Raw genomic sequence first — 18,784 nt, 5'->3', positions numbered from 1 at the left:
TTAAGAACATTATTCTTCCTGACTATATTCCCATCGGTTACCACACTAGCAAAAGATCTGTTCAAAAAATTGCTCTTCCCCATCTAATCTTCAACTCTTCTCCCTTGGTTCCCACCTTCAACGCCCCCTGAAACACACTCCCTTCCCCCAGAGGCGCGCTCGATTTAGACTTTCCTTCGAAACCCGATCTAGAACGTTCAAAACTGGGCAAGTTGGCATAGATTTTTTCCCCAAAATCATCACATTGTCACACCGAATCGCTAACAACCTTCCATCTTCTACCTCCTAAATTGTTTAAATTCTAAAACTATTATCACCATTTCTCTGGAAAATGACGAGTTTTTGGGTGTTTCTCACTACGATATTGCAAAAGAAATGTAGGAAAACCTTTAGGTTACCCATTATTACAAGCTCTTTAGAATGAAACTTGAAGAAAATATATATATAGGGGATATAGAAATATGATTCATTCACATTGTTAATCATATGAGAACTTTATGTAAATTATTTTAAAAAGAGGATTTAGCAATTAATTTTTCTGTTTGGGTTTTTTGTCTAAACCATTGTTCTATTGGGTTGGAGTATCTCTTGTACTCATATTTTCAATATATTTTTATTTATTAAAAAACTAATTTTGTTATTTTTTTATGATTTTTATTTTCAAAAATAAACATTGACTAGAAAATTATTACCAAAATGAATAATTGAAAAAGTAATGTCTAACTTTTTATGCATAAGTTAATCTATGTAATAAAAAATAATGCACAAAGGTAAGTAAATATAAATATCATATATTTTTTAACGTCACATTAAATTTTACACCACCATTGAACATACTTATACAGGGTTTGTATTATTTTTATAAGAACAACCATGTGTCCACCCTGTTCAGTTTATTATTATCTCCATTGAGTTCAAGGAATGCTGCCAAACAAAACACAAAAAATAATATCAGCAATACAATAAAAAATAAATTTGTAAAACATATAGAAGTAAAGCAAGATTAAATTACTACTTTATCAACTATTTTTACACTTATTACAAAGGGTTGTATTATTTATAAAGCAATTTTTACAAAGACATCAACTTATAAATAATTTTCCATAACATTAAATATATATGTTTTTCTCTTCATAAACAGTATAAATAAAATTATGTTAAAGTGTAATTTTATAAAGAAAGAAATATTGAAAACTTACTCATTGCAATTCATGGCTTTGCTTATAGGATAACCTAAGTCAACACCGCAACGTACTGGAACTGAGGCAATTAAATCATCTCTAACGTTAGGGTACTTGTTAGCAAATTTTTCCAAGCACTCACATGCAGCACGTCGTTCTTCAACAGTGGTTGCCGAATCTCTTATAGATCTAACGCCACTGCAACAACCAGCTGATGGCTCGTTAGCACCTTTGAGGAGATATGCCTCACAAGGGTGTACAGATGACTGTACTTGTCCGCAATCAAGAGCATTCCCTTGCTCGGTATTTAGGAGCAATAGGACTAGAAATATTAGAATCAAACTCAAATTCTTCATCTTGATTTTTTAAACTTACTTGTGTTTCAGTGTATCATATATGAAGATTGAAAGGTTGGGTATCTATATATATAGCTTAAGATGTGGCATATTGTAAAGGTAAAAATATATTATAGAAGGTAATTTTTTATGTATTCACCTTGAAAGGTTACGATATTGCTTGAAATGCTACTGAGTGTTGTCGATACTTGAAGAAAGTATTTGCCACGATTGGCATTCTATTTGTTGGGTCAGTGAGAAATAACTTAAAACATTGCACATCTATTAGTATTTTGTACCATTTTTCAATAAGAAACACATAGTCTAACACATCATAGTTTTAATAAATATTAGATACTTAGCACTGAACAAATCAATCTCCTTCCACATTTGCGTACATGGGAAGAAAGCAAAAACCTTCCTCTAAGGCACCAGTGCTTTTAAAAACTATTACATTTTTGGCCTACGGCTACGCTAAATTTGTCCACAACACAAAAACGGTGGCCACATTCGTAAACATATGTTTTGAAATATTGAATCCGGAGTGTGAAACTGTGGCATTTTCTTCATTTGCCACGATTAACAAACTGTAGATTTTTCAAGCCGCAAATAAAAACCGCGACATTATAATTTTCACTTCAAACTGTGGCCCAAGCCCAAAAACAGATACCCCGCCAAAATTTCCCTCTTTCTTTTTTTTTTAGTTCCCTCTCATTAATTATTTTATTTTCTATTTTTTTAATTAAAAAATGAAAAGAAAATTAAAAACGTAAATACAATGCGTCTTTCCATCTCTTAACTCAAAGTTGGGTTCTGAAAACCCTAGAAGGAAAAGAAAAGAGGCGGAGCCTCTCTCTCTCCCGTCCTCACGCTCTCTGCTCTCTCTTCCGCGACGAACAACAACATCAGCAGCGCTTACTAAAGCTCAACCATTGTAGCTTTTTGTTCTTATCATCATCTCTCTTGCCCGATTCATATACAGATTTAATACCCGGTTTTCCAAACAAGTCCCCACTAACAAGGTTTCTATTCATGTCGGGAACATGAAAGACATTGACAAGAGTGACTTTCTTTCCAGAGGTGAAGTTGAGTTCGACGGATCCTGTTCCAATGACTCTTGATCGCACTTCTTTGCCTATTTGAACTTCCTAGCCATCATTGACTTCGGTATAGGTTTTGAATGCCGCTTTATCATAAGATACATGTACAGTTGCACATGTGTCATACCACCATCCTTGGACTTTTCCTTTGATGGCCATAATTTCTCTTACAGTAGCGATTATGTCGTCATTAACATGAACATCATTAACCTCAATTTTGGGCTTGTTGTGCCTGCAATCTCGAGCATAATGTCCGGGTTTGCCACATGCGTAACATCCATTTTTAGTGCCTTTTTGTCCGCCAGAGTTTTTGAACCTGTTATATTCTTTCTTTGGACCAAGATGGTTTTTTGTGCCATCATATTTTTTTCTCTTTGCAGCAACAGTATTTGCCTTTGCAAATCCAGCGGACTCGGTCTTTTCGATCCTTCGTTTCTTCCTCGATTCGAAGGTGTTTCTGAAGTTTCTCCAACGAGAAATCCTCAGAACTATGCAACAATTTCTTTCTGTATCCTTTCCACGAAGGTGGCAATTTTGCTATGATTGCACCGACTTGGAAAGCTTCAGGGACATCAATTTTCACGGATTTTATTTTGTTCACGAGAACCAGTAACTCGTGTACATGTGCAAGAATAGGCTTGGAATCCAACATTTTAAAATCAAAGTATTTAGATATTAAAAACTTTCTCAAACCTTCTTCTTCGACCTTAAATTTGAATTCAAGCGCTTTCCAGATTTCCTTTGCAGATGCAGTATTAGTGTAGAGATCATAGAGACGATCGGATAATGTGTTCAGAATATGTCCACGGCATAACAATTCATCTTCCTTACGTTTCTTTCTCTCCTTTTTAATTCCATCGGTGTCATCCGCAGTTGCTTCTGGAATTTCCTCCAAATCAGGATCCAAGACATATTGAATTTTCAGAGTAGTCAGGAGAAATGTCATTTTGTCTTGCCAACGGGTATAGTTTGTTCCATCCAAATGATCAAGTTTCACAAGGTCCTGGTTCATTAGTTTGATGCTTGAAACAGAAGCGTCAGTGGCCATGATTTGAGATACTATAAGATTGTTAGAAAAATATCAGTTTCAATCGAATGGACCGAGGCTGGAATCGTGAATGGAATCACTTTCCTTATAGTATTTCAAGCACTCTTGAGTGTCTTAGAGTTTTGATGCATGAATACCCAAGATAATTCAGCCTTATCGAGTTTGCGCACGACCGGCGAAAACTCGAATGCAGCGAAGAATGCTCTGGAATTATTTAAAAGAATTTCAGTTTTTTTATGTGATTTCTTAAACCGGAATCATCCTTTTATAGGCCATGTTAATATTGTTTCAAACAGCCTAAGTGCTCAAGTGCCGTCTACAAGACGCCACTAGCGCCTCTACGCCCACGCCCCCGGATCCGGAGTCACAGCTAGTGTCGCCGGTGGCGATACCAGCGAGTGGTTGTAGGATTGGGACAAGTGGCATAATGCTTGGGACCACCACATTTGTCAATGTGGCACTTTATCCTCTTTTGTCCTTTTGTTGAGTTAATGGTATTAACTCTTTATAGAGGCTTTCAAAGTGAGTGAATCTTTCATTGTGAGACTTTATTACATGCATTTATTAGCACTTACTCACTTTTACTATTTTGTCATTTTAGAACACAACTTGTAATGTTCATTGAATGAATTACAACAGTATTATTATAAACAATTATATTATTAAAACTCTTTGATTAGAAAGAGTAATATATAACGATAATTGTCAAGATTAGATATTAAAACTCTTTGATTAGATAGAGTAATATATAATTATAATTGTCAGATTAGATATTAAAACTCCTTGTTTTTAAAAATTCTCTAGGTTTAATTTTTATATTTGTAATTGAAAAAGTTAAAATTGAGTCATTTATAGCCGATTAATAAAAAATTATCACATGCATATTAAAAAATATTGAAATCTTATTTATGGTATTTTATTTTTCGATGTATATTCTTACCTTAAAATTAGTGTTATACTAACAAATTTGAAACATCATTTTTCACTATTTTTTGTTGGGTAATACTCTTTCTAATTAAATGTTCCATATATTTTCTAATTTAAGAAATAAATTTTAAAATTTACTATCGACATATTTTACGATTAAATGCAATAATTTGAAGATTCTAAAATTAAATTAATGTATTATTTAATTGTAAGATTTTAATTAGTAAATACAATAATTAGAAACATTCAAATATTAAAAATACAATAGTTATGAAAGATTTTAGAGACATCTTTCCGTTAATTACAATCAGAATTAATTAATATGTTTTTAATTTTTTAGTAAATTATAACTATTAATGAAATAAAATTAAAACAAAATATTTAAATAAATAACACAAATATAAAATTACTAAAAATACTTGTAATTAATAAAAAAATACCCAAAAATCTAAAAGCACTTTCAAATCGAAATCCGCTATCGAAATGCCCTTAGAAGTATTTTAAAGAAATAAAAGAGTACTATATTTGCATTCACATAACACGTCAAAATAATATTATTATACTACTTATTTGTCTCAAAATAAAAGTTATATTGGATAAACTATTATTTAGGTAAACTATATTGGGTTCATAAATTATTTTTAAATTAATAACAATTATAAACATATTTAATAATTTTGATTTTATGTATTTATTACTACCACAATTCATTCAATTGTATGATATTTGATGATAAGGAATAAAATAAAATAAATCAAATAAGTTAATTAGTCTTTATTGGTTACAATTGAGAGATTCACTACAAAAAATGTTGTCTGCAGCGACGTGGACAACACGTCGCAACTTGCAAAATCACGTGGCAACAATAAATTAGCGACGTGGGCCAACACGTCACAGGAGCTAAAGTGGCAACATTGTAGCGACGTGGAGACCACGTCAAAAAGTAGCGACGTGACTCCAACGTCGCAACAGGATTACATAGGAAACAACTCCCTGCACACACAGCAGGTGTGGCAGGTGTGGGAAAGTGTGTTTGTTGACCAATGTAGCGACGTGGTTTCCACTTCGCTACATTAAATGCTTTTTTAAAAAAAAAAATTTAATACGCAGGATGTATTTGATTTTATATAATTAATTTATTTATTTATATAATAAAATTTATATATAATAAAATATATATAATAAAATTTATATATAATAAAATTTATATAATAAAATATATAAAATAAAATTTATATAATAAATAGATATTACATTCAATGTGATTGGTTTTATTGGTTTTATATAATTAATTAATATAAAATAAAATACATATAATAAAATATAGATAATAAAATTTATATATAATAAAATTTATATAATAAAATTTATATAATAAAATCTATAAAATAAAATTTATATAATAAAATCTATAAAATATAATTTATATAATAAAATTTATATAATAAAATTTTAAAAAATAAATTCATATAATAAACTTTATATAATAAATTCAATTAAATAAAACTAAAAATTTAAAACTAATATTTTAATGAATTAAAATGTAGAATAAGTTACATAAATATAAATTAAAAATAAATAAAATACAAAATGTTTTTAAGAGGCATCATCATCCGGAAAATAATTATCCGGATTAAAATCATCAGCCACTCCGTCATCCTCCAGCTCTTGAGGAGGAGCATTACTGTAATTTCCACCTCCTTGCATAAACTGTCTCACCTGCTCCTCCATCTCAGCTTGCTTCTTCATAATGCCCTCTATCTTTTGCGCATGCTGCTCCTCCATATCAGACTGCTTCTTCCGCATCATCTCCATCTGGGCCTCATTTTCGTGTCTCGCCAATTGCCTTATTAATTCAGTTTGTTCCTGTGTCAGATTTGGTTGACGCGATCCACCCTCTCCATCCTGAACTCTTTGAAACAGATTGCGGTCACCACGTCTATAGCTGGACGTCGAATTTCCAGCCCCAAAAAAGCAACCATTAGGCCCTTTTTCTTTAATAACCTCAGACCAAATGTAGTGATCAACATCCGCGTTAAGCGGCTCCCCCTCTGCTGGCATGAATTGAGGATTATTTTCCAGAAAAATGGCAAGCCGTCTATCATATTCTTCCTGCACACATATTCAATAAAAAAAATTTAAGTTAAATATTTACATGAATATTTAATTATACTAAATAAATATGTACATAATAAATTAAAATATATTAAAAAGTTGCCACGTGATTTTCACGCCACAACTTATGATTTGCCACATGATTTTCACGTGGCAATTTATCAATTGCCACATGAAATTCACGTCACAAATTTTGTATTAATTTAAAAAAAATAAACAACGTAAATTTCCCTTACAAGATACATCTTCGTGCGTTCGTCGACAACACCTCCCAATCTCCTTGTTCGGGTCCTCGAAATCAGCTCAGGCATCAATGGTCTTCTCCCCAACTCCTTAGCCTAAATAATATAATTAAAAATAATTAGTAAAATATATTATGAATAAAGATGTAACTTAAAAATTTTAAAATTTTTACCAATCGTCGGGCATGCTCGGGGGTGCTAATACTTCCAACTGTGTTGACACAACCGCCCTTTTCAGATGCCCTCATCTTCTTAAAAGTTTCTAATTTAGCCCAGAATTCTGGAGTCCTCCAATATATTACAAGCTCCTGAAAAACCTCCTCGCCTATCCAACATGGACGGATGCCGTGAAGCTCATAATTCTCCCTTACTCGCCGTAGCATATCAGACATTCTTTTAGAGCATATGGTATTGAAAACTTTCTGAACGGCTTTTTCACTCAATGGATCCCACACACATTTCTCCTGCAATAATGTTTTGTATGACATTAAAATAAAATGTTAAGTAATTATAATGAGAATTTCATTTAAATAACCATAACTAAAAAAATAAATTAAATGCACAACTTAAATAAATAACAATACCTTAAACATTCTAAACCATTCATCTTTATTCTCGACGTCCCCATAGCTCTTAAAAGCTGATTTATACATCTGCTGAATTATATAGTTAACAATCCTTGCAGCAGTCCAACTCGGCGTAAAACTGAAACAAAAAATGAAAATGTTAGATATAAATTTATACAAAAAATGAAAATGTATACATACTATAAAAGTTTTTAAATAGGAAACTTACTTGCTTCCTTCGGGATGAATCCAAAATCTGCCGTCAACGACATGAATCTCATCGGGATCATCCCTCCCACGAAGATCATCTCCATCTATCTCATCAACTGCCTCATCAACCTCACGGGCTGGTACATGTGTGGGATGTGGGGTGCGTGAGCCTCCAACCTGTGTGGGGCGTGGACTAGTAGATCGTCCAGCCTGTGTCGGACGTGGACGGGGAGATTGTCTAGCCTGTGTGGGGCGTGGACTAGGAGATCGTCCAACCTGTGTCGGACGTGGACGGGGAGATCGTCCAGCCTGTGTGGGGCGTGGACTAGGAGATCATCCAGCCTGTGTCGGATGTGTACTGCTGGATCCTCCTGTCTGCTGAAAGGATGAAGTCATCTGCATGGAATATGAAAAACCAGATCCTCTAGTCTGCTGGAAGGATGAAGGCATGCCAGTATGGGCGAATGGAAAGCTGGGCGGGGGCACACTAGTATGTGTGAATGGAAATCTGGGCGGGGGCACACCAGTATGTGTGAATGGAAAGCTAGGTCCTCTCGCCTACTGGAAGGACGAGGGCACACCAGGATGCTGGAAGGATGGCGGTACCGCTGAGTACTGGAAAGATGCAGGTACCCCAGACGGGAATGTGTGGGAGGAGAGTAATGGGGTAAAAGCCTGAGTACTGGCTAAAGACATATGATCAACACTCTGAGGGCGGGGAGACACGGCCATGTGAGGCGCGTCACATACTAGTATCCTCGGACGTTGGGACTTCTTACCACTATCTTTACTCTTAGGTGGCATTTTACCTATTTTATTATTCATCAACAAAGATAATAAATTCATTAAGATCAATATATATTCATTAACAAATAAATAGATATTAATTAACACATAAATATATATTTAATAGATATCCATTAACACATAAATAGATATTCATTAACACATAAATAAATATTCATTAACATATAAATATACATTCAATGTTTAGTTATTCTTCATCTTCGCTATCCACATCATTCTCTTCATCAAATATATATAAAAATGATGTATTTTTAATTATAGTTTGTTTATATTTCTATTTTTCAAAAAAATAACTTATTTTATATAAACATAAAAAATTCATAACTTATATGTATAAAAATATTTTCTTTTTAATATTTTATTTTCATAATTCATAATATAAAAATATTATCTTTTTATTATAAACATAAAAAATTTAATTTCTATATATGTAAAAATTAAATTTATAATAAAAATTAAATTCTATATAAAAATATAATAAATATTCTGTTTTTATAAAATATAGTATAATATACCTAATAAACAAACATATCTAATAAACATATCTAATAAACAAATATATAAATATAATATATATTCTGTTCTTTTAAAATATAGTATAATATTACTCATTATAGTAAATAATATATATAATAAAAATTAAAAATGAAAACTTTATAATATACCTAATAAACAAACATATCTAATAAACAAATATATAAATATAATATATATTTTGTTTTTTTTAAATATAGTATAATATTACTCATTATAATAAATAATATATATAATAAAAATTAAAAATTAAAACTTTATAATATACCTAATAAACAAACATATCTAATAAACATATATCAAATAAACATATCTAATAAACAAACATATCACCAAACATAACTAATAAACAATACAAATTTTATTTTTAACAAACACAAAAATTATCAAGTTAACTACAATACCTATTAAACAAATTTTATAAACAAACATGTCAACAAACATACCTATTAAATCTATTTAAAATATACTACAATACACAAAAATAACTTACCTCTTCTTCAATCTACTCCTCCTTCTTCAATCTACAACCTTCTTCAATCTACTAATCTATACAAAAAAAATTAAAAATTAACAACAAAATATATAATGAAATTATAAGAAAATAAACAAAATATCAAATGTAACCTTAACTACCTTTGATTCAAAAAAAAAATTGGGATTGAATTGATCTTGGGAGAGAAGGGTTGGATTTTAGGAGGGGATTTTGGGAGAGAAAGGGTTCTGTTTCGTTTGTGCAGAAGAGAAAATGGAAGTTGTTCGTGAATGGTGGTGGAGGGAAGTGAGATGGTTATATTAATAGACAATGTAGCGACGTGGATTGCACATCGCTATTTGCCACGTGACATACACGTCGCAACATGGCAACGGTCACATTCATCAATGCTTCTGCCTGCAAAGCTGCCACTGTGTCACATCAATGGAACGTTGTTTTTGATTTCTAAATGTAGCAACGTGATACTAACGTCACAACCAAAATTTTCAAAAATTTGAATATTCCCCCCATTTGAATGATATGGGTTTTAATGAATTAATTTATGCAATAAATGTAGCGACGTGTATCCCACGTCGCAATTGTTTTTCACATTACCCCATGTCTGACTTCTAATCACTTTAAGGTTGTAAAGTGATTTAATATTAAAATATAGGTGGCGATGTTAAACTCACGTCGCAACAAGCATTTTGGAGCCACGTGTTTTCCACGTCGCTAATTATGTCGCTGGGGAGGAGTATTTTTGTAGTGATTGAAATAATTGATGTTCGTGCATCCAAGAACACAACATAGTGATATATTATCTACACTGTAAATGCAAATGCATTTGCAGGAAGATAGCAACTCGAAAGTTTGCTGGTGGTTGTAATCCAAATCCTCTTCCACTTTACATTAACCGATTCGATTCGTTTCGAGATCCACATTAACCGATTCGATTCGTTTCGAGATCCATGGTAGTAGTATTTGAGAATTGAACTTCCTTTTAATCAACAACTAAATGCAAAAAAAAAACAAAAAAAAATTATAATTTCATAAACCTCAAAATGTTCTCAATGTAGTTTTAAGACAATAATCAACAACCAAATATTCTAACACTACGCCAAATTTAAGCTGTAGCAGCGCAGCTACTAAAGCGCTTTTAGCAAAAGCGCTCTCGTAGGGATCGCTAAAAACAAAATTAATAAACAAGGGAAAATGATGCAAAAAAAGCGCTCTGGTAGGGGGAGTTATGAGAGCGCTTTTAAAAAGCGCTCTGGTAGGGGGGGGGGGGTATGAGAGCGCTTTTAAAAAGCGCTCTGGTAGGGGGGTTGTGAAAGCGCTTTTAAAAGCGCTCTTATAGGGTGGGTGCTACGAAAGCGCTTTTGGGATAAAAGCGCTCTGGTAGGGGGTGTTATTAAAGCGCTTTTGAAAAGCGCTCTGGTAGCCCATTTAAAAAATTATATATTTTACAAACACACGCGTTTTGTTTCAGATCCAAAACACACGAACCTTTCTTCTTCCTTTCGTTGCTCTGCCGTCCTCTCTCCGAAACCCTAGCAACCTCCGCCATGACTGTAGGCTTCCTCCATCGAATCGCCGCCGTTCGTCGGAGAAACCTATCCAGGCGGATCTTCCATTCCTTCAATCTTGTTCGCCACAACTTTTGCTTCCGTCACTGTGTAATTCTCATTTTAATTTTCATTTTCACGTTTCTTCATTGTACTTTCATTCACCATTTTCTTCTTGATTTGGTTTGGTTCAGATGGTTGAAAATTGAGATACATTTTCATGGGAACAATAAACTCCTTATGGAATTTTACTAAAAAATTCGTTACAATTGGTCTCATTACTGTCACTATTTTTGATCGTTATGTGACCGTTGTTCCGGTTCGAGGTGGCTCTATGTCTCCCACTTTTAACCCTAAAACTGATTCTTTCACAGGTTTTTTTCTGATACTTTTTTTCATATACACGTTTATTGGTTTTTTACTTCCTGCAATTGCGGTTTTCATCGTTGATTGTATATTGCAGATGACTATGTCTTGGTTGAGAGATTTTGCCTTGAGAAGTACAAGTTTTCACACGGTGACGTCGTTATCTTCCGGTAATAATCTCGCTTATCATCTTTTTCCATGTATTATTTGACTTACTTTTACGTTTTTTTTTGTGGTATTTCCTTTGTATATGATTGTTTGTTTGGATAAACAACTTAATTATTTGCTTATAGTGTTAGTGTTTATCGTATAAGTGCTTATGTATAAGCTATTTTTATGACAGTTAAAGTTGCTTTCATAAGCTATCTTGGAGAATTTATGAGAAAAAGTTGAAACCAACTTATAGATATTTCATAAGCTGATTATATAAGTTCTCCCAAACGGTCTCGTTATTCCATACTACTTGCTCAAATAAGCCAAATCTAGATTAAAAGATGTTGTGTAGAAGCTATTAGCATTGGATGGTTATAGAATTAATGATGTATGATTTGGGGCTTTTTTAATTTATCAGTGATTTAGGTTTTATCAGTGTGATTTAGAGTATTGAAGACAAAGTTTGTTAGGTTTTTATCAGTGATTTAGAGTATTGAAGACATGTATCAAGTAAGTAGAAGATGTTATTGATAATGAAGATTTTGTGTGATGTTGATGTAGGAGTTATAATCTTCTCCAGCACTGTACAACTCTATGAGGTTTCAGGAATCCAGTTGGTCCAAAGATGCAAGTTAATGGTAGAGGGCATGCGAGAATGAGACCTACAGGGGATATCTGTTTCATCAACTTTTACATGATTCAAGATTTTCTATATGTAGTTAGTAATAATCACGTTTTTCTATTGTAGGTTGAGCTTCAAACAGTGGATGGACTGGTAAAGGATAGAACACAATGTGCCCCTGCCGATTATGTTCCACAGAATATGAACCAAGTAATTGTACCCCGAAGTCTTCTGTGGCAGGATCGTTCGGGGTACAGTTATTTGATTCATATTCTGTGACACAATACAACATAGCTCAGGTGACTACTGGTTCTCCACTAAAGCATCAATACAACATAGCTCCAGATAATACAGGAAGCGTACATTGGTTGCATAAGAACTCGGAAGTTGTTTCCCATTTAGTTGTTTTGGTTTAGAAATATGTGAATTGGTTTAGTTGTTTTGGTTTAGAAATATGTATATATGTATTTTGATTTACATTAATGGTATATAATATAATACTTTTTTTGTATATAATCGATATCGATTATAATGGTATATATCGATTAGAAATGATAAATTATAGGTTCATGAAAAAATACTGCCAAAAAATAGTAAATTACAGGTTCTGAAATATTGCTGCCAAAAGTGCAGGTTTAGAAATAATAAAAAGCATAAAAAAAAACGCAACATACGAAAGCGCTTTTGGAAAAGCGCTCTTATAGGGGTGGCTATCAGAGCGCTTTTACCAGAAAAAGCGCTCTCATAGGGGGGTGGGGTATCATAGCGCTTTTCTTGAAAAAGCGCTCTTAAAGGGGGGGCCTACCAGAGCGCTTTTTGAAGCGCTTTTGTTAACTACGCCAGCGCTGGCTTTCACAGCGCTTTTAAGCGCTTTTAAAGCCCATAAAAAGCGCTTTAAAAGCCCTTCCGTGTTGTAGTGTAAAAAACAATCGTAATAGATAAGTTGCTACAAAACATAACATTCACACAAACATTTTCACAAACAGATTATAGACAAACCGCAATTTCCCAAGCGCAACTTCTATAGAAGAAATGAAACCGCAGATTATGGACAGCAGAAGAAATGAAAACGCAGATTGTGGATAAACTGCAATTTATGCCTTCTCACCTCTATGATATGGAAATACAAAAGATCAAATCCAATTAAAATTATAAAATATAAAATAGAATACAAAATACAAACTCTTCAGGTTTGTACTTGATCTTTACGAGCAGAACAGGTGGCCAACAATTGTGAGGCTTGAACTTCGGGACGGGTGAGAGAAAAAAAGGTGGTTGTACCTACAAGGCACTCTGATGCCAAAGTTAGTGTTTGGACAACTAGGTACAACATAAAAGTGAGAGATTTTGGGTAAGAAAGTGATTACCTTTCCCTCTAGGGTTAGAGGGTTATTTATAGGGCAGCTCTATGAAAACGGACTTCATCTTTTGAGGGCCCACGCGTGGTTTTCTGCCAGGAAACACAGATAACTTGCCGTTGCCGAGCACGAGGCTTCAGCGTGCTCGGTTTTGTCTTGCGTTTTCCCGGAGCAGGCCAGGGGAGGTTGTCGCGTGTTTGGATCAGAAAGCATTGGGCCAAAGAGTGGATTTGGCCAATTGGAATAATTAGGCCGGTCCGGAAAAGGAGCCCCCCAAGTCATAGCTTCCGGCCGTGGAAGTAACGACTTTAAGGAAGCTGGGTAGAGGAGCTCTGCCGGGGAGGAGGACCTGGTGCCTCCGGTCGGGTCAAGAAAGCACGGGGAGAGGGACGGTTAGGCCAGGAGCTTGGAGGCGTGTCGCTTGGCAGTTAGCTGTTCGAGATACGTGTCACATTTAATGCGTAATGATGACTAGTCTATTCGTAGGATCTTAGGGTTAATGATGATTTTCCATTTACAGAGTTCACGTGCGGCGCGCGTGACGTTTCTAGGCGCCTATAAATACTTTGAACTGTCTTCTTTTTCAAACTTTTCAAGCTTGTTCCCCGTGTGTTTCTTCTTCCTTCGCCGACCACGTCTTCCACCATGACGTTTCATCAGCTACAATCGTCATTTTCATCAGGATCTTAATCGTAAGTTCACACCTTCGTCTCCTTTTGTTCCCTGTTTTTCCTTTCGATTGTCTAGAGACGTATGAAATGCGGTTAGGGTAGGGTTTTTTTAGCGTGACTTTAGATGCAAGTTCTGTGGTTTATTGGTGGTATACGGTGGAGAAGATTGATTTCTCCGCCGTTGACGGTTGAGAATAGTAGGCTATTTGTTGTGAACTTAGCTTCTACTTCAGTGATCTTTAGGAATTCTACGTTTCCCTTAGTGTGTTTTTAGATTTTTCTCTGGAAGCATTGCCCTAGGGGCAATGTGTATGTTTATCCCGAGTCAGCGTGAGTGGCAGTTTGCTTGACGACCGATTCTTCAGGGAAGGGCATGGTCGGGGATCTTTCGTCCTTTGATCGTTTGTGCGCCCTTTCACTTTGAATAGTGGTGGAAGGGTGGATTTGATTGTGTTGTCAAATTCACTATTTTCCCCTACTTTTCAGGTGATTATGGCTGATCAAGGACGTCCTTCAACTTCGGGTTCGTCGTCAGCGATGCCTCCGACCCAACGAGGGGTCTCCCCGGATTCCTGGATGCTGACGGAGGTGCTCGAGACTGAGAGCCACTTTGTTGAGGACCGATTCTGAACAGAAATCTCTCTACTATTTTTTATACTCTCTCTACTTTTGAAATTTCTTTTTCATTAGAATTGTCATAGTGGAGAATGGCTGAAAACCCATTTTGAGAGTTTTGTTGTAACTGGTCTTACGCTTAAATTTTTTTTCAAGAGTTTGATTCTCTTCTGTAATATCTTTTCTAGATGATTTAATGGTTGTAAGCCAATCTTTAAAAAACCTTCGAGTGAAGGTTTTTGAGCTAATCCTATGCAAAAGTTCTCTTTATTGTTGAATGTTCGTTGATTAATTCATTGTAAAAGATCCAAATGTTGGCAAAGGCAGTTTGGTTGATCATATAAAATATAAAGTATGGTTTTAGTGGAAATCTCAAGAGAAATCTCTTAGGGAAAAGAATAAGCCAAGTGATTATTCCAAACATGTATAAACCTCTGATGCATTTTCTCTGTCCATTTTCTCTTTATTTTGTCTTATTTATTTATTTTCCATTCCATATCTATATTATTCATCATCTTGTATCCACTTTATTGTTTCTATGTCTTTGCTTATTTATATGTTCTAATATAAACATTTTCAAAAATAAAAGTTTTTATAAATTAATCTCAATTTTATAATATCACAACTCATCCCGCATCCCACCTTGTGTTAGGATTCACTTGGTTAAGATGTGGAATCACACGCTAACTTAGTTATAAGACTAATCTTTCGAAGATGTAAGAATGATTTCAAAGGATTGACTGTATTGATCCTCGTACTTTATTGGATAAGGATTTACTTCTTGAAAAGAAAAGATGAGAATCCTCATAGAGGGGATGTGAAACAAGGTTATGTTGTTCCCTCACATCAAGTTAACGATGTTATGAAAAACAAAGATAGAGAAATTTCGACCAAAGAAGAAAAGGAAAAAAGTAAAGAATTGTTTAAATTCTAAAACTATTATCATCACCATTTCTCTCGAAAATGACGAGTTTTTGGGTGTTTGTCACTACGATATTGCAAAAGAAATGTAGGAAAACCTTTAGGTTACCCATTATTACAAGCTCTTTAGAATGAAACTTGAAGAAAATATATATATAGGGGATATAGAAATATGCTTCATTCACATTGTTAATCATATGAGAACTTTATGTAAATTATTTTAAAAAGAGGATTTAGCAATTAATTTTTCTGTTTGGGTTTTTTTGTCTAAACCATTGTTCTATTGGGTTGGAGTATCTCTTGTACTCATATTTTCAATATATTTTTATTTATTAAAAAACTAATTTTGTTATTTTTTTATGATTTTTAATTTCAAAAATAAACATTGACTAGAAAATTATTACCAAAATGAACAATTGAAAAAGTAATGTCTATCTTTTTATGCATAAGTTAATCTCTGTAATAAAAAATAATGCACAAAGGTAAGTAAATATAAATATCATATATTTTTTAACGTCACATTAAATTTTACACCACCATAGAACATACTTATACAGGGTTTGTATTATTTTTATAAGAACAACCATGTGTCCACCCTGTTCAGTTTATTATTATCTCCATTGAGTTCAAGGAATGCTGCCAAACAAACACAAAAAATAATATCAGCAATACAATAAAAAATAAATTTGTAAAACATATAGAAGTAAAGCAAGATTAAATTACTACTTTATCAACTATTTTTACACTTATTACAAAGGGTTGTATTATTTATAAATAATTTTCCATAACATTAAATATATATGTTTTTCTCTTCATAAACAGTATAAATAAAATTATGTTAAAGTGTAATTTTATAAAGAAAGAAATATTGAAAACTTACTCATTGCAATTCATGGCTTTGCTTATAGGATAACCTAAGTCAACACCGCAACGTACTGGAACTGAGGCAATTAAATCATCTCTAACGTTAGGGTACTTGTTAGCAAATTTTTCCAAGCACTCACATGCAGCACGTCGTTCTTCAACAGTGGTTGCCGAATCTCTTATAGATCTAACGCCACTGCAACAACCAGCTGATGGCTCGTTAGCACCTTTGAGGAGATATGCCTCACAAGGGTGTACAGATGACTGTACTTGTCCGCAATCAAGAGCATTCCCTTGCTCGGTATTTAGGAGCAATAGGACTAGAAATATTAGAATCAAACTCAAATTCTTCATCTTGATTTTTTAAACTTACTTGTGTTTCAGTGTATGATATATGAAGATTGAAAGGTGGGGTATCTATATATATAGCTTAAGATGTGGCATATTGTAAAGGTAAAAATATATTATAGAAGGTAATTTTTTATGTATTCACCATGAAAAGTTACGTTATTGCTTGAAATGCTACTGAGTGTTGTCGATACTTGAAGAAAGTATTTGCCACGATTGGCATTCTATTTGTTGGGTCAGTGAGAAAAAACTTAAAACATTGCACATCTATTAGTATTTTGTACCATTTTCCAATAAGAAACACAAAGTCTAACGCATCATAGTTTTAATAAATATTAGATACTTATCACGATAATAAACAAACCGTGACAAGACCTAGGCAACTAAATCGTATGCTATACATTGAATAGAAACCGTGGTTTTATGATCTGGTCACGGTTTAAAACTGAGAGAAATGGTAAACCTCGGCCTTAATCTAGCTATCTAAACTGTAGCCTATACAAGCCACGGATTTACAAAAAACGTGGCTCAAACTACAAAATCGTGGACTATACTTTAGGCCACGCCCGCATATCCCACAATTTAATTTCCGTGGCCAAACCGTGACAAAAACTTATAATCACGATTATTTTGCATATTGCCGCGGTTTTCTGTCCGTGGAAGATGATTTTTTTTTTAGTGAATGTTGATGAAAGAGTATGGATACGCATCCGTATCGAGCTCTCCAAAACCCTGAAAAGTCCTTCTTCAATACAATTTTTTATTAATTAAACTTTTATTTAAATGTTTTGTGGTAAATTGAACAATATAATTTTCTATTCAATATATTATAGTGAGAAATTATTATTTTCTATTGACATATATATTTATATTTAAATGTTTATTAAAATTTTGTATCCTATACATAACAGTTTCCATATCCGAACGGGTACTTTACTCTTACCTATGCACTCACAAAAAAACCACCACCAACAGTCAAAGTAGATTATACATTTTTAAGTAAAATTAATTAGAAATGAGACGCACGCTACGTCACAATAACCTATTTTCCTAGAGAAAACGCTAAAAACATATTCACACATAACCAAAACTCCTAAACCTCAGTCAACAAGCTGGAATGTAGCCATAAGCGAAAGATTCAACCATACACCGCTACCAGCAGCGAAGAAATAATCCATCTCCGCCGCCTACCACCAGCTTCATCCTATATCTTTGTCAAAATCATCCCTAAAGGCCTACCCTAACCACATGCAAACGATTTCTAAAAACAATCAAAGCATAGAAAGCTAAAAACGAAGGTAAAAACGAACTTACGAGTAAGGTTCTGACGGAAGAAACGAAGAATAGAAAGAAGAACACTACAGCAAAGCTCACGGTCGGCGGCGGAGGGAAGAGAACGAAGCAAAAGAATTTGAAAAGTTTGGGAGAAATAGCGGACCCTGATATTTATAAGCTACTGAAGACGTCACGTGCGCCGCACATGGGGCTCTGCGAAACGGCATGACCATCATTAACCCTAATAGCCTACGAATAGGGTAGCCATCATTTCGCATTAAATGCGACACGTCCCCCAACGGACTTTTCTGAAGCAACACGCCTCTTAGCTCCCGGCCTGACCTTTCTTCTCCCCGGAAGCTTCAGGCCAACCTTCCTCGGATACACAGGGCACATGTCCCCGGAAGATCCCCTGGATCAAAATTTCTCTAAGTCGTCGCTCCCACAAGTAGAAGCAACGACTTGGGGGGCTCCTGTTCTGGACCG

The 18,784-nt window shown here is 34.1% G+C and overlaps 3 protein-coding genes across 3 annotated transcripts; all 3 read right to left on the bottom strand.

The window, feature by feature from the left end:
- Positions 1–771: 771 nt before the first annotated feature.
- Positions 772–1,593, bottom strand: LOC131606504 (non-specific lipid-transfer protein A-like). The gene is made up of 2 exons (XM_058878726.1): positions 1,200–1,593; positions 772–924 (listed from the first exon to the last, which is right to left on the bottom strand). The coding sequence occupies exons 1-2, from the start codon at positions 1,535–1,537 to the stop codon at positions 915–917; spliced, it is 348 nt and encodes a 115-aa protein (XP_058734709.1). The 5' UTR covers positions 1,538–1,593; the 3' UTR covers positions 772–914.
- A 1,381-nt stretch (positions 1,594–2,974) lies between these two features.
- Positions 2,975–3,664, bottom strand: LOC131639009 (uncharacterized). The gene has a single exon (XM_058909555.1). The coding sequence runs from the start codon at positions 3,662–3,664 to the stop codon at positions 2,975–2,977; it is 690 nt and encodes a 229-aa protein (XP_058765538.1).
- A 12,630-nt stretch (positions 3,665–16,294) lies between these two features.
- LOC131606494 (non-specific lipid-transfer protein A-like) lies at positions 16,295–17,080 on the bottom strand. The gene is made up of 2 exons (XM_058878719.1): positions 16,692–17,080; positions 16,295–16,447 (listed from the first exon to the last, which is right to left on the bottom strand). Exons 1-2 carry the CDS (start codon positions 17,027–17,029, stop codon positions 16,438–16,440), a joined length of 348 nt encoding a protein of 115 aa, XP_058734702.1. The 5' UTR covers positions 17,030–17,080; the 3' UTR covers positions 16,295–16,437.
- Positions 17,081–18,784: the final 1,704 nt, after the last annotated feature.

Source organism: Vicia villosa, linkage group LG1, assembly GCF_029867415.1.
Source record: "Vicia villosa cultivar HV-30 ecotype Madison, WI linkage group LG1, Vvil1.0, whole genome shotgun sequence".
Classification (NCBI taxonomy): Eukaryota; Viridiplantae; Streptophyta; class Magnoliopsida; order Fabales; family Fabaceae; genus Vicia; species Vicia villosa.
Note: the sequence above shows the minus strand (reverse complement) of the source record. Positions and strands in the feature narration are given on the sequence as shown.

Coding starts and splice junctions, on each gene's coding strand:
- LOC131606504 (XM_058878726.1), bottom strand. CDS start 1,537: ATGAAGAATTTGAGTTTGATTCTAATATTTCTAGTCCTATTGCTCCTA.
- LOC131639009 (XM_058909555.1), bottom strand. CDS start 3,664: ATGGCCACTGACGCTTCTGTTTCAAGCATCAAACTAATGAACCAGGAC.
- LOC131606494 (XM_058878719.1), bottom strand. CDS start 17,029: ATGAAGAATTTGAGTTTGATTCTAATATTTCTAGTCCTATTGCTCCTA.